At 43.7% G+C, this 15,239-nt stretch overlaps 1 protein-coding gene across 8 annotated transcripts in view; it reads right to left on the bottom strand.

The window, feature by feature from the left end:
- Positions 1–15,239, bottom strand: part of FOXN3 (forkhead box N3) — a 408,466-nt gene that overhangs the window by 110,229 nt on the left and 282,998 nt on the right. For all 8 annotated transcript variants that reach the window (XM_057488226.1, XM_057488224.1, XM_036882252.2 and 5 more), the window contains one exon: positions 11,570–11,634. In XM_057488226.1, the coding sequence (XP_057344209.1) occupies positions 11,570–11,634 (65 nt within the window). The remainder of the gene's footprint in view (positions 1–11,569; positions 11,635–15,239) is intronic.

The raw sequence follows: 15,239 nt of genomic DNA, 5'->3' as shown, positions 1-15,239 counted from the left end.
TTGGTCTGTAATTTTCTTTTTCTGTGGGGTCTTTGCCTGGTTTTGGTATTAGAGTGATGCTGGCCTTATAGAATGAGTTTGGAAGTATTCCCTCCTCTTCTATTCTTCAGATGACTTTAAGGAGGATGGGTATTAGGTCTTCACTAAATGTTTGATAAAATTCAGTGGTGAAGCCATTTCGTCCAGGTGTTTTGTTCTTAGGTACTTTTTTGATTACCAGTTCAATTTCGTTTTTTGTAATTGATCTGTACAGATTTTGTTTCTTCCTTGGTCAGCCTTGGAAGGTTGTATTTTTCTAGAAAGTTGTCCATTTCTTCTAGGTTATCCAGTTTGTTAGCATATAGTTTTTCATAGTATTCTCTAATAATTCTTTGTATTTCTCTAGTGTCTGCAGTGATTTTTTCTTTCTCATTTCTGATTCTGTTTATGTGTGTAGACTCTCTTTTTTTCTTGATAAGTCTGGCTAGGGGTTTATCTATTTTGTTTATTTTCTCGAAGAACCAGCTCTCGCTTTCATTGATTCTTTCTGTTGTTTAATTCTTCTCAATTTTATTTATTTCTGCTCTTATCTTTATTATGTCCATCCTTCTATTGACTTTGGGCCTCATTAGTTCTTCTTTTTCCAGTTTTAGTAATTGTGAGTTTAGACTGCCTATACGAGATTGTTCTTCTTTCCTGAAGTAGGCCTGTATTGCAATATACTCTCCTCTTAGCATGGCCTTGGCTGTGTCCCACAGATTTTGTGGTGTTGAATTACTGTTTTCATTTGTCTCCATATATTGCTTAATCTCTGTTTTTATTTGGTCATTGATCCATTGGTTATTTAGGAGCATGTTGTGAAGCTTCCATGTGTTTGTGGGATTTTTCATTTTCTTTGTGTTATTTATTTATAGTTTCATACCTTTGTGGTCTGAGAAATTGGTTGGTACAATTTCAATCTTTTTGAATTTACTGAGGCTCTTTTTGTGGCCTAGTATATGATCTATTCTTGAAGATGTTCCATGTGCACTTGAGAAGAATGTGTATTCTGCTGCTTTTGGGTACAGAGTTCTGTAGATGTCTGTTAGGTCCATGTGTTCTAATTTGTTGTTCAGTGCCTCTCTGTCCTTACTTATTTTCTGTCTGGTTGATCTGTCCTTCAGAGTGAGTGGAGTGTTGAAGTCTCCTAAAATGAATGCATTGCATTCTATTTCCCCTTTTAATTCAGTTAGGATTTCTTTCACATACATAGGTGCTACTCTGTTGGGAGCATAGATATTTATAATGGTTATATCTTCTTGTTGGATTGACCCCTTTATCATTATTTAATGCCCTTCTTTGTCTTGTGACTTTCTTTGTTTTGAAGTCTATTTTGTGTCATACAAGTATTGCAACTCCTGCTTTTTTTCTCCCTATTATTTGCATGAATTATCTTTTTCCATCCCTTGACTTTTAGTCTGTGTATGTCTTTGGGTTTAAAGTGAGTCTCTCGTAGGCAGCATATATATGGGAGTTGTTATTTTATACATTCAGTGACTCTATGTCTTTTGATTGGTGCATTCAGTCCATTTACATTTAGGGTGATTATCGATAGGTATGTATTTATTGCCATTGCAGGCTTTAGACTCGTGGTTACCAAAGGTTCAAGGTTAACTTCCTTACTATCTAACTAAGAGTCTAACCTAACTCACTTCTTATGCTATTACAAACACAATCTAAGGGTTCTTTTCTTTTTCTCCTCCTTTTTCTTTCTCCTCCATTCTTTACATATTAGGTATCATATTCTGTACTCTTTGTCTATCCCTTGATTGACTTTGGGGATAGTTCATTTAATTTTGCATTTGCTTAGTAATTAGCTGTTCCACTTTCTTTACTGTGGTTTTATTACCTCTGGTGACAGCTATTAAACCTTAGGAACACTTCCATCTATAGCAGTCCCTCCAAAATAGACTGCAGAGATGGTTTGTGGGAGGTAAACTCTCTCAGCTTTTGCTTATCTGGAAATTATTTAATCCCTCCTTCAAATTTAAATTATAATCTTGCCAGATAAAGTAATCTTGGTTCCAGGCCCTCCTGCTTCATGGCATTAAATACATCATGCCACTCCCTTCTGGCCTGTAAGATTTCTGCTGAGAAGTCTGATGTTAGCCTGATGGGCTTTCCTTTGTATGTGATCTTATTTCTCTCTCTGGCTGCTTTTAACAGTCTGTCCTTCTCCTTGATCTTTGCCATTTTAATTACTATATGTCTTGGTGTTGTCTTCCTTTGGTCCCTTGTGTTGGGAGATCTGTGGATCTCCATGGCCTGAGAGACTATCTCTTACCCCAGACTGGGGAAGTTTCCAGCAATTACCTCCTCAAAGATACTTTCTATCCCTTTCTCTCTTCTTCTTCTTCTGGTACCCCTATAATATGAATATTGTTCCGTTTGGATTGGTCACACAGTTCTCTCAATATTCTTTCATTCTTAGAGATCCATTTTTTCTCTCTGCCTCAGCTTCTTTGTATTCCTCTTCTCTAGTTTCTATGTCATTTATCGTCTCCTCCACCATATCCAGTCTGCTTTTAATACCCTCGTTGTGTTCTTCAATGATTGGATCTCCAAACGGAATTCATTGAATATCTTTCCATACCTCCATTAGCATGTTAATGATTTTTATTTTGAACTCTCTTTCAGGAGGAGTCATGAGATCCATGTCATCTTTCTCAGGAGTTATATTAATTTTCTTCTGAATCAGGTTCCATTCGCGTTTCATATTTGTATATGGCGCCCTCTAGTGTCCAGAAGCTCTACTCTCTGCAGCTGCTCAGTCCCTGAAGCATTGTCGGGGGTCGCAGGGGAGTGGTATTGGTGCCTGGGGGGAGGAAAGAGCTGTTTCCTTCTTCCCGGCTGCTGTGCCTGTCTCCACTTCCTGAACCAGTGGGCTGAGCACACAGGTATAAGCCTCTATGCTTTGCATTTGTAGTTGCTGTAGACAGATCTTCCCTCTGGCTGGCCTAACGCCAGGGTAGGGTTTGCCAGTTTGAGAGCCAGGTGGGGCTGGCTGGGAGAAAGGTGCAGTAGGCTGCCTATCATGGAGGGGGACCTTGGAGCTGTGTAGCCAGCCAGGGAGCTGGAACACCTGGAAATCGTGAAAGCTCCCAACCTGCTGGGCAAAGTGCACCTGGACAATCTTGTCTACTTGTCCTTTCTTCTGAGCAGTAAGCTCTGTGCAATCCTTGCGCCTTTAGCAGCCCTCTTGCTAAGGGCTTCCTTGTTAGGAAGTCTCTCGGACTGCCCCCCTTTCTTTTGTCCCAGAGCAGCCGGATATGGATCCCTGCTTTCCATAAACGGCTGGAAGCTCAGTCTCTCCAGGAACTCTGCCTGTCTTAGCTTTCCAATCCCGTAATCACAAGAGTATGATGAAAGCACCATGAAATGTAGGTTCGTCCTCCCAGCGCAGATCTCTGGAGCTAGGTATTCAGCAGTCCCAGGCCTTCCACTCCCTCCCTCCCTACTCCGTTTCTCTTCCTCCCGCTGGTGAGCTGGGGTGGGGAAAGAGCTTGGGTCCTGCCAGGCCACAGCTCTGGTACGTTACCCTGTTCCGTGAGGTCTGCTCTTTTCTCCAGGTGTGTGCAGTCTGGCGCAGTTGCTCTTTCAGGATTAGTTGTATTGATTATATTTTCGTAATATATGCGGTTTTAGGAGGAAGCATCTGCCTTACCTCTCACACCGCCATCTTTAATCCTATATCTCCAATTGTGTTTTAAGATTGAGCACTTGATTAAAGCAGGATCTGCACTATAATATGACTGAAGTTTTATAATCTTTATATTTTATAATCTGATACAATTTAAAAGATAAGAAAAACATTTTTTAAATGCTATTGATGAATTATGACTGCTGTAAAAGTATTTTTATCTCTATCTACTAATATAAAATTCAGAGAGACTCAAATAAAATATTCATTCTGTTAAGGGGTGGGGGGTTGCTCTCACTAATCTGTGAATGATTTATCTCAGGATTTCCCTTTTTCTTTATCCAGTCTTTAAAATACCTTAAAGTTAGCAGTTTACAATAGTCACAGGTGGAGACAAAAAGAGAATGAAGCAACTTAATTACATGAATGAAAGAAAATAGCACAGCTATTCATTTCCATCTTTTGTCTTGTCATTATAAATTGCTTTAAAGTATTTTAAAAGGGCTCTCCCAGCCCCAGCCTGCAGAACACTGTGGAACATCTAAACATACAAGATGGAAAAGTGTTCAGAAATGTTTATCCATTTTGAACCAAAGATGAGCCTAGGTTTTCTGATCCTGGCTCCATGACCCTGAACAGGACAATTGCTTAGGGGCTTATTGTCGCATCTACAAAATGGGAGGAATAATACCTAATGTGTAAAGCTAATAAAAGAATAACGTAGAGAATATATGCAGCCAGATTCAAAACGTCACATATGATTTTATTTAAATGAAATGTCCAGAACTGGCAGGTCCACAGAGACAGAAAGTAGATTAGAGGTTGCACACTGAGGGCATGGCACCACCTGAATCATCAGAGGCAAGAGGTGGCTTTTCTGCGGTCCCCCCCTCCCTGGCTTCTCTGTACAGTGTGTGCTCCTGTCCTTCTGAAGCCCTCTGCCCTTCCTTTCAGTGATTTCCCCCAGTTTCTGACTAAGCTGCTGCTTCTCTGGTACCAGCCACCATCCCTCTATCATAAAGCTGCCTTCAATATGGACCTTCTTCCTTTTTTTCCTTCTATACTCCCCTGAAATCTCATCTATGCCCATAAATTCAATAGTCATTTCTAGATAAACAACTTTCAAATCTCTCTCTCCAAAACTTCAGCTCTTTCCTACCTCCTACTAGGCAGTATCCTGAAACCGAAGGATCAGCCCATACACACCCACCCAGCAGGTGCCCAGCACGGAGAGGGCTCCCAATAAACGTTCTCAATGCCATGTCCCCCAACCAGCCGGCAACCCCTTTTAAGTTCCCTATTTCTGTCCATAGACTGCCATCTTTCAGAGAGCGACACCGGGATTTCATGAAAATCGTTACTCTTAAGACAGTGGTAGAGAGGCCAGCTAAAATTAAAGTCAGACTGAAAAATACAAGACTATCCCATTGATGTTTTCCCTGATTCCACACCAGGCTGCAGACACTGGGGAAGTTGGAGTGACTGCAGACTGTGTAAACTGGATTCCCAAGAGGCAGTGAAGGTCAGAACTGACCAAAGTCTTCTTTAAAAACTGCATTTCCTTCTATTTTTTTAACTTGCTTAACAGCATGTCCTGGTGACCACACAGAACTTGAGTGATGAGAAGAGCTGAAGAATACCCCTTTAAATCCACCTGATTGTCAACAGCACCAGCCAGCTGACTGCATTACTGTAGTTACATAAACATCTTCACAAACAGCACAGTGCAGACAAGACAAAGGTCCAAGAGAAAGGGCTCCTCCTAAAAACCAAAGGCTCCCACAACCAAAAGAGGATAGAAGACAATAAAGACTTGGGGGGAAATACGGAGGTTTGTTTTCTCTTTCGGTTATTACCTTTTTTTTTGAAAGGAGCCTGCGTGGGGGAAAGAATCAGATTTATGCATTATATGGTTGCCCTCCTTTGCAAAATGGACAAAAGAGTCAGCTTGTGGAGGAGATTTCCTGAAGGAAGCCAAACACCCGGAGGGCTACAATCAATGAGAAAGAAATGAGTCAGGGAGGGTCAGATGGTGGAGCCCAAAAAACCCTGGAATCCATGGGTCATCTGGAGGGAAGTAAGAAGTGCCAGAGATGGGAGACCCGAGGCCGAGGTAGACCCAGGAGAGTCCCACAGCTCCATCCTGACTCCATCAGAAAGGAAACATCGGGCTGCTGGAAGTGAGAATGGGGATCATGCCAAAGAGGAGTCTGGGAGATCATTCCTCTGAGGGGTTCTGGAACTTTCTACCTTGAATATACCCACCGGGACTAATGGTCAAACCTTGGGCATGAAACAGAGTCAATGGTTAAAAACTTTCACTTCTCTCAAGCTTTTAGAAGATGTCAGGCACTGGATTGGAAGATGTTTTCACGTTCACATGCTCCTTTAATCTCCACCAAGACTCTGGATAACACATCCACAGCCCCATTTTATAGAAAATCAAAACTGAGGTCCACGATCAAACAGCTTGTGCTCAGAGAGTGAGAGTTTCAAACCCGGGTTGATACGGTGTTAACTCTGCACCCTTTTGTGACACTATCTATGCACCTGCTGTGTGCACCCAATGTTAGTGGAGGGTATGTATAGCCCGGTATTTCTGAGTGAGGAGACCTCTCCAGGAAACAGTCCTATTTAAAAGGAATCTATGATAGAAATGAACTAATTGTCTTTCAGATCTATGTATAAACACAACAGAATCTGAGGCGTCCCCAGGCTTTTGCCCTATTCTGAGAATTGCCAGCCCCAGCAAATGGATAAGGGAAATTTTCACAGGGAAAGAGCACAGGAAACCAAATAAGAGGATGTTAGTTTCATAAAATGCTGGAAGAACTAACTGGGAATTTTGCACATTCTAAATGCTTTACTGATACAAATTCATCAATCCTTCCAAGAATTCCATGAGATAAGCATTATTAGTATTACCCACACAGGGGGGTTAAGTCAGTTGCCCACAAAGACAAGCAAGATCATTTACAGGCTGTCTGAATCTAGAACATACTGCCTCCCTAAGATCCACGAGACCTTTGAGAACTATCTTGCTCAAAGATAGGTATCCTCGGCTAGCCTGTCCTACCCTCTCTCCTCCATGGACCCATTTGCAGACACAGCGGCTGATGGTAACACACTTTCTCCATTGAGCTACAGCTGAACTTCAAAACCATTTCGACCTACTTGGAGGAAGGTGCTAGAACGGAACGGCTGGGACTCCATAGGAAACCTCTGCTCTCCTTGAGGTCCACTCCTTCACTCACAGGTAAGCACACAAAACCCTAGGGATGCCTCCTGCGTTGCCCAGGGTCACAGAGTACAAGAAGTGGCAGAGCTGGGACCATACCAGGTCCCCTCACTCATCAGCCAGTGCTCCCCCCGTTAGAACTTGTTTCCGATACACTGAGTACTAGCTCTTGAGCCTTTACGGAATGAAATACAGCCCAAGTGATTTTATAATGCGTATTTTAGCAGTAAAAATACAGGGCAGAGCTATGGGGGAGGGGAAGGAGTGTGGGGAGTGGGGGATACACGATGTTACTCCCAGGAGAGTAGGTACATGAAGCCCACCTAGAACTTGGGGAACTGGCATTTCCCAAAGCCAGTCAGTGAAAGGTCACAATGCATGTTTTAAAACGGCAGGCACACCTGTGCTCACAGGAACATATATCTGATAGCCAAAGAGCTGGTTTCCTTCTTCCCTGTCTGCTTCAGGGCCTGGGCAGCTAGTCCTCCTTGAAGGTCTTTCCATTTCATTAGCTCATCCAGTGGGTTGTTAGGAAGCGAATGGAAACAAAAATCTGTTATGTGTGTTAGAGAATTTATTTTAATTCCATTACTGCATCCAACAGAAACAGATTTAATAATAATTAGTGGCCCAACATTGGAGTGACGGGAAAGGATGGTGAAGGGAGGGCTGCAGAGGCTGGCAGGGTGTCAGCAATGGGCAGGCTTGCAAGACCAGCGGTGGCATCAGAGCTGCTTGAGCAGCTCTGCGGCAATGGCTGGGACGCATGGTCTGACCCCAGGATGGGCTGTGAGCGGCTGAAAAGCAGGCCCTGGGCTGACAGGGGAACTCCAGCCTAACCCAGTGCCTGATACACAGACAGATAATAAAGAAATGCTTGTAGGGAGGTGGGCCCAGGAAACACCTGCTCCAAAGAAGAGGTGGAAAAGGACAGTGGGTCCAAACGATCAGCTTGTACAGAGCTGTAAAGGAGCAGCTTCTCTCTGAATAAAACTCCGTGGGGTGCTCTGAGGCCTACAGTGCCTAGGAAGGCAAAAAGGGCAGATGAGGAAGGTAAGATAGGCTGTAACTTGTAGCAACTTTTAGTAGAAGGCAGGAGGCAGACAAGAACAGCAATGCCGTTATGTAGCTGTGGGATGAAACCTCCAGGGACCACAAAAAAGGTCAGAGTAGGGGTGACGAATGTCTTTAATTAGGAATCACTGATTCATTAAAATAATTCATCTGAGGGTGAGGTTGAAATCAAGTAATCTAATTTTAAGTTCAATGGGTGAATGGAATGGGGGAGTGGCTAGGGAGCTTGTAAAACTGAAAAAAATAAGAAATGTACTTTTAATTAAGAAAATCAGAGACATGGTTAACTAATACAATTAAATGTGTATTTCAAACACATACAGATTGTAACAGAGACACACAGACATGCAGAGGGAACACGTCAGTTGGCCACACCTGCAGGGCTCTGCATAAGCCATACTCATATGTTTGGACCTGTCCTGGGTCCCCTTTGAACAAAGGGTTTGTCCCCTCTGGCACTCAGCTAGCTTCCCACTGTAGGATAACTGAAGAACTCTGGACCCCTAAAATTGCTAACATACTAAAATTGTCTCTAACAGCCTAAGTGGCATTTAAAATAAATACTGTGAATTGATGAAATGACCAATTATGTTAAGTACCCATTCCTGGTGTAATCCAAACCAAATCTTCCCCCATTACCCTCAAAACTGCAAGATGATTCGGCAGGCCCCTCTTGCCAGTGACTCTGCAAGAACCAAAATCAGAGGCTGCACTCCAGCAGGACCTCGGGTACGTGCCTCTAATTATTGCAATTGGTTTTACACTAGAAAGACAGACTGTACTGCATTTCTGCTCAACAGCTTATACATCAAGCAACAACTAGACAATATACACCAGTTCCTGCCGTAACCATTAAGTCATTTTGTTCCACTGAGTTCAGGCTTTAACTTCCATTATTCCCCCCTTGGACATCGTAAGTATTCTCCTTAAACACGGGCTGTTTCGAGCATGGGATGTCATTAGCCCCAAGTGCCCGTGAACCATTCACTTCCTGCACCTACCACCTAAGTCCCCATTACTGTGCTCTCTGTGACCCTTCCCTACCTTTGTACCCTTGTTATTTCCCCTTTGGGCAATGCCCTTTATTGTTTCCACATGCCCACATCTATTTTTCAAGGCCTTGCTCAAGTGTCAGTTCTCCGAAGAAGCGACAGCCCGTGTGCTCCACCCCCCTCACAAAAATAAGTCTCCTTCCTATAAACAATGTGGCAGGCTTAGTTCGCTATTCCTGCTTTCTTCTGGTCCCCACCCCTAGTCACTCCACACAGCCGCTTCTCCCTGTGCCCTTGCAGCCCAGTTCGGCCGGTTCTGCTTGGGGGTGGGGCCCACAGTCAGGCGGGGCCCCCGTGTCATCCTGAATGTGGCCACTTTCTAACCCAGTTCTAGGAACTGGGTTCTTTAGGGCATCCTGCTCACCTTCAATCCCAGTCTCTGTGGCTGGAACCTATTAACAGTTCTTTCCTAGTTTATCATCTAGAAAAACGTCCTTCTGCTTGCTGTAGGGAAAAAGAAGGAACGTGCATATTTTGAAAATGTTAAGTGTTGAAGATGAGAAAGTAAGCATAAATCAGGTATATTTCCTCCACCCCATTCTGACCTCAACCCTTCACTAGCATGACCGGGCAGCTCCCTTCTTTTGCTACCCGTATCTTTCTTGCAAAACTTTTGCTTGGGGGCATTAGTAACTTCTTGGTGAGTCAGTACCACCTACCCAAGGAACACAAAAATATTAATTAGGAAGAACATGCACATAGTTTGAAAAATCTTACCATGATAGAAGTGTCACAAAAAAAGCGTTTTGAGAATTTCATATGCAGATACAGCAAATGAAGAAACATCACAGGGAAAAACTGTTAACAAATTCCTGCCCACACTCCCAAACTCTCAAAGTTCTTTTGCTTTTTCCATGTACAAAAAAATAAATGGGCTGTATTGAATTGGACATAGATTCAATGAGCATCTGAAATCCGTAATAATTTCTCAATGCCTAGGATTAGGAGAATTTTTAACCCTATCAGGAAGAGAAAAAAATGTCTACCACTCATGAAACAGAATCTCATAGTGAAATCACTCAATTTCAGAAACCTTATGAATGTTTCCCTCATGCTTTTGTGCTGCAGAAACAACCAAAAAACCTGTATGCTTAGAACACATCTTACCTAATGTGGAAGGTAATGAATAAAAATCCCATAAGGAAATGTTCTAACTAAATAAAATCCCTTTCCTGAAAATAATAAAAAATGAATGATAGTCATATCATCGCAATAGATCTAGAGGAAAAAATAAAGATGCACAGAACTTTGAAATTCCCTTGGAAAAAACCTGAAGGCTCATCATAATCCTTTCCTACTTATACTACCTGAAGGGAGAACAGAATAGATTTTTTAAAATTATGTATTAATCTTTGAAAGTGGAGGGGTTTCTCTTTTTGCCTTAAATACTCAGGAGATCTATGATGATTATTAAAATTAGGATCAATCGAACTCTCCTATCTAAATTTCACCTGTACCAAGCAAAAATGCAAAGAAATTCTAAATTCGCAATTTCCCAGACTATTAAAAATACCATGTGCAATTGCATGGCCTATAAAACAACAACAAAAATGTGGTAACTTCTCTCACAGTTGCTTGAGCTACTCTGGAAACCTTAAGGTGATTGTCTCTTTTCTTAGCCACTTTTATATTCTAGCTTTCATACCCATGGCCAGCCGTCAGCATGTACTTCTAACGAAAAAAACGCTAAACAGCGTCAAACCACCCAAAATACACTAAAACTCTTCACTGCCAGCCCAGTACAATTCTAAAGTTCTTGGTACAATGTACAACTAAATTCATCTGCTTTTGGCTGGCTGTGCCGCTCTGACACCTAGCCAACCAGCAGAGGCGAACGGGGACAAGAAACCTAAGACCCTTGGAAGCCAGCCGGTCCAGCTTATTTACAGAGCAGACACCCCAAACGGAGATAACCCACAAGTATTTAGAAGGCTTCTTATTGTTATTCTTAACCATCCATTCTTCTTTAACTTCATCTGGCCATTTCAAAAGAAACTTGGTAATAAAAGTAGAGATGAAAGGCAGTTTGAATTCTTTGAGCACACTGGATAGAAACTAGCACAAGAGGCCAGCAGGGACAAGGGAGGGGTAACTGAAAGCTGAGCCTCAGAGCAAACCATCGTCGACCTTCCAGGCACATGTGGATGCTAGGGGACAGCAAGGAACGAGTGGACCTCCACAATGACCGAGGTGCCAAGAACATCCAAAACATTCCACATCAGCCTGAGCACTGGATATACGTAAGTGGCGGGGTTTAGTTTTATCAGCTCAGTTTATGCTATTGACACATCCTAATGGCAAAGCAAGCTCAACATTCTCGAATGTGACCAGTGAAGACAAACCAAAAAAGCAGCCCTGGTTTCAGACAAACAATTCATAGCAACCAGGAGACCTGAGTAGAATAAAGAAAACTGGACCCACACACCCAACCTGCAACAGGCATACCTCTCCAGAGGGTACCCACTGCCCAACAGGCCAGAGCTCCCCTGATGGGCACCAAGCACGGAGGGGTGGGCAAGGAAGGGGGAGGTGCCCCTAGACACCTACCTTGCAGAAGAGCTCCATTTCTCTTGAAGAAGGTACTGCCCGGCCAGATGGGTGGACCTGATGTACTGAAACAGAAGAGAAAGCAGTGTAAGGGCAGCTTCACTGACTCCCACTCACGGGCAGTCAGAACCACCCCTTCTCAAACACATCACTCCAAACGGCCTCAGAGTGCTTGCCCAATTATGCATTATTTACACCCCCAAAAATACATCTCTAAAAACCATTACATTTTACGATGACTGCCATTTCATATTTCATATTTCACAGTGCAGAACTGCCGCCGTGTGTGTGTATTCTGGTTACTGCCTTGGCCCTGTTTCCTCCTGGGCACTGAAATCATTTGTGGGTAAACAAATGGGCAAATTCATACTGTTCAGCATCACAGCTCAAGAATAATTGCTAACATTCATAATTTTATGAATATATATAGCAAAGAACTCCTATCCGTGTCTTCTGAGATCAAGTGGGTTTTCGGACACTTCCTGGTGCCACCTATTTGTGATAAATGCAAATTTCCCTCTCTTGGCTTTTCTGCCAACCAAATCCCTAATATACAGAATAATGATCAACACCCTTTCTCCCCCACCCCCTAGTTTTGATCCTGTTTCCAATTTCTTGGCTTTAAATGTTGCACTCCGTACCCTATAAAACATTTTGCAGATATGTTACCACCCGTAGTCTGGTAACAGAAGAAAGTGAGGAAGATCAGTATATCACAAAGACACTTTACAACATTTGTAGATGAGCATTTTCACTGTTTCAAGACACCCTGTGAAAAACTTTATAACCAAGTCAGTCTTAGTAAAACATCCGTAAAACATCCTTTGAGTGGGAAGTAGGTTATTCTAAATCAAGGATTGGTTTAGATTAATGTTAGAGAGCACTTAGTCAAAAATATCACTACATTAGCCCAAGAGGCAGTATAAATCACTTTCGCCAACATAGTCCATGGCAAATGATATTGGTTAATGCATCATCAGTCACCTTCAACATTAAAAAAAATCAAAAGTTGGTGTGAATAATACATTTGTAAGTTTGGGGGACAAACACACACGCACAGAGAGTAAGACATCTGCAGGGCTGTATAATGAATGCTTCACGAGTGAGCCAGGAATGCAGTAATGTGGGACAGCAATGCTGTTAACAAGGGGAAATGCCACCAACATGTTCTGCTGACCCAAATTTCATTACCAGTGGTACAAATAACACAGCAGGTACAGGGACATGTCACGTGACTGGGGAGGAAGGAAGAGCACAGAAATACCACGAAACATCCTAACAAGGTCAAACATGCTCTGACACTGATGTAGACAAGACTGTTATTTTTATTTTGTTCTGGAGCCACTGTACTCAGAGGAAGTGAGAATAATGCATCTCAGCTATTGGCTTTTCCTGCAGCCCTGATCCTCTGCCCCGGCAGCTGTGGCCTCTGCATGGCCAGGAGTTGTACAGCACAACAGCAGACCTGGCCAGGGTTTCAGGACTTGCAGGACGATGGCAGCCAGCTGACTTCTCCTCCAGCTAATTCCTGTCTTATTCTGTTTAGAGGCTTTTAAGGCTTCACGTTGCATGAAGAATAACGTGCATTAAAATGCTCAAGATTATCCTTCAACAACTCAGCCAACTCCTGGGATTTTGCCATCTTATTTCTGCAAGAAAGCAGGAAACAGCAACCTGGCTGTTGCCAATACTGAATCACCTGATTTCTAAAGACATTTAAAATCTGAGGACTTCATTATAGAGGAATTGGTGCTTCTAGAGAATTCAATAATTGAGTATTACTGCAGGAGCCCGAATATCCAGCTTACCTCCTTCCAAATCTCCTCTTTATCCTGACCTTGATTTGGCTGAAAACTGAGTAGACGCCAGGGATAGAGTATGTAGGGGACTGAGGTCAGGTAAATCCAGTGGTTTAGATAAGGAAAACTCTCTGTGTGATGGAAATCTACTTAAAGATTTCCACGGCATCCTTTTAAGGTGCCTCAGACGCTGATCACTACTGTAGTCGTTCTGCTGTGCTGTCCCATCCACGTAATCTATACAGGAGTCACGGAGACAGATTTGGACTGGCCCCCCACCTGCCCTTCCCTGGCCCCGTGATCACTAGAAATTCACCTGCGGTCTCTTCCCAGCTCAAGGTAAGCTGGTTTCTGTCTGCTAATTACCAAGTTTTGAGCTCACTGGCCAGAGATCTGCGCTCCTTTAGATGGTCCCTCAAAATGACACCGTCTAGCTGTTGGGAGATTTAAGGGTTAAGTGCCTACTGAGAACAGTGCTTGGTGTTGAGAAGGCCATGGGGGAAAAACTAAAAGCCGTATTTTATGGCCTCTAGGACCTCACTGTCATACTTACCTAGCTCCAGCCTCCTAAGACTGCATCTAAAGGGGTAAGAAATATCTGTAGAAAGGCCAATGGTTTTGGCCCTAGTGGCTAAAGGTTGGGGAGGCAGCAAACTGATTTTTTTCCCTTCATATCCAGAGATGTTCTGGACTCACTGGCCTATAAAACTATTTTGTTTTTCAAATAAAAAAATTCTATGAAATTATTTAAAAGTGTAATATTAATCACAGTATTTCAGAGAAGCTAGGGGCTGACGTCTTTATAGGAGGATCTAAGACCACCCTGAAACCACCCACTCATGTGGCAAATCAAGAGGAGGAGAGGTGGGTGTGGCGTGTGCGGGGCAGGAGGGAAAATCTCCAGTCACTTACGCATCGGTGGCTTGTGAATGGTCACTGGCAGGAGGAGTGGCCATTAGGGTCCCCTTGAATCCGCCAGGGTACGTTTTAATCAGCACGATGGTGCTGCTCACTTTGAGCACAGCCATCAGCTCTTCTCCATGTGGTCCTCCTATCCTGCGAGAGGGCAGGGCAGAACCCACCTTCCCCATCCTACAGATGAGGAGACGGAGGCCCAGTGAGAAGGGCCTGGCCCAAGGCATCATGTGGATGGTCAGCGCTCGGCCCAAGACCAGGCCAGGGCTGCCGGTGCCAGCCCACCATGTCACATGCACACCAGCAGCCCAATTTCATTTCTCACCTTCCAGCTTTCCTCTTCAGTCTTTTGTCACTATATTCTTAGCTACCCTTCTCCATGGAAGATGACTGTGGACCGTATTTCATTCAGACTCTCAAGGCAAAGATCCCAGGCTAGAAAAAGCAATCAGGCTCACCATATATGAAAGACAGACATGTGGGCTCCTATTAGCAGAAACAATACAACACGGTGCCACAAATGTCTCGTTTCAATAACGTTCTAACAAAATTCCATGACCTTCAGCAGCACAAGCCAATCCCACTCCGTGACAGAGGCAGCTGACCAACAGGTTGAGGGCCTTGCCTGCTGGGAAGTCAGTCTGCCGGCTGGCATTTGAGCACATCGATCCAGCTGATCATTAAGCCCAGAGCTGAGCCAGCAGAGTCCCCGAGAGGTGCGGCCCTGTCCTGAAGGGCACACGCAGCGCCTGCCCAGCCACAGCCCCAGCACTCCCTGGGCCCGCACTCTCAGCTGCATTACTTCAAACTCCCAAGGAACACTACGAGCCAGCAGGCCATCCAGCCCTCAGGTGGCCCTGGACGTGACGATGGGCTCTGTCCTGTGTGTTCCCTGGTCCCATGAGCTCCCGTCACTGTGAGAACCAGCTGGATTGTCACCAAGACCCCGGAGATTT

This window comes from Manis pentadactyla, chromosome 11, assembly GCF_030020395.1.
Source record: "Manis pentadactyla isolate mManPen7 chromosome 11, mManPen7.hap1, whole genome shotgun sequence".
Classification (NCBI taxonomy): Eukaryota; Metazoa; Chordata; class Mammalia; order Pholidota; family Manidae; genus Manis; species Manis pentadactyla.
This window is presented reverse-complemented; position numbering and strand designations above follow the sequence as displayed.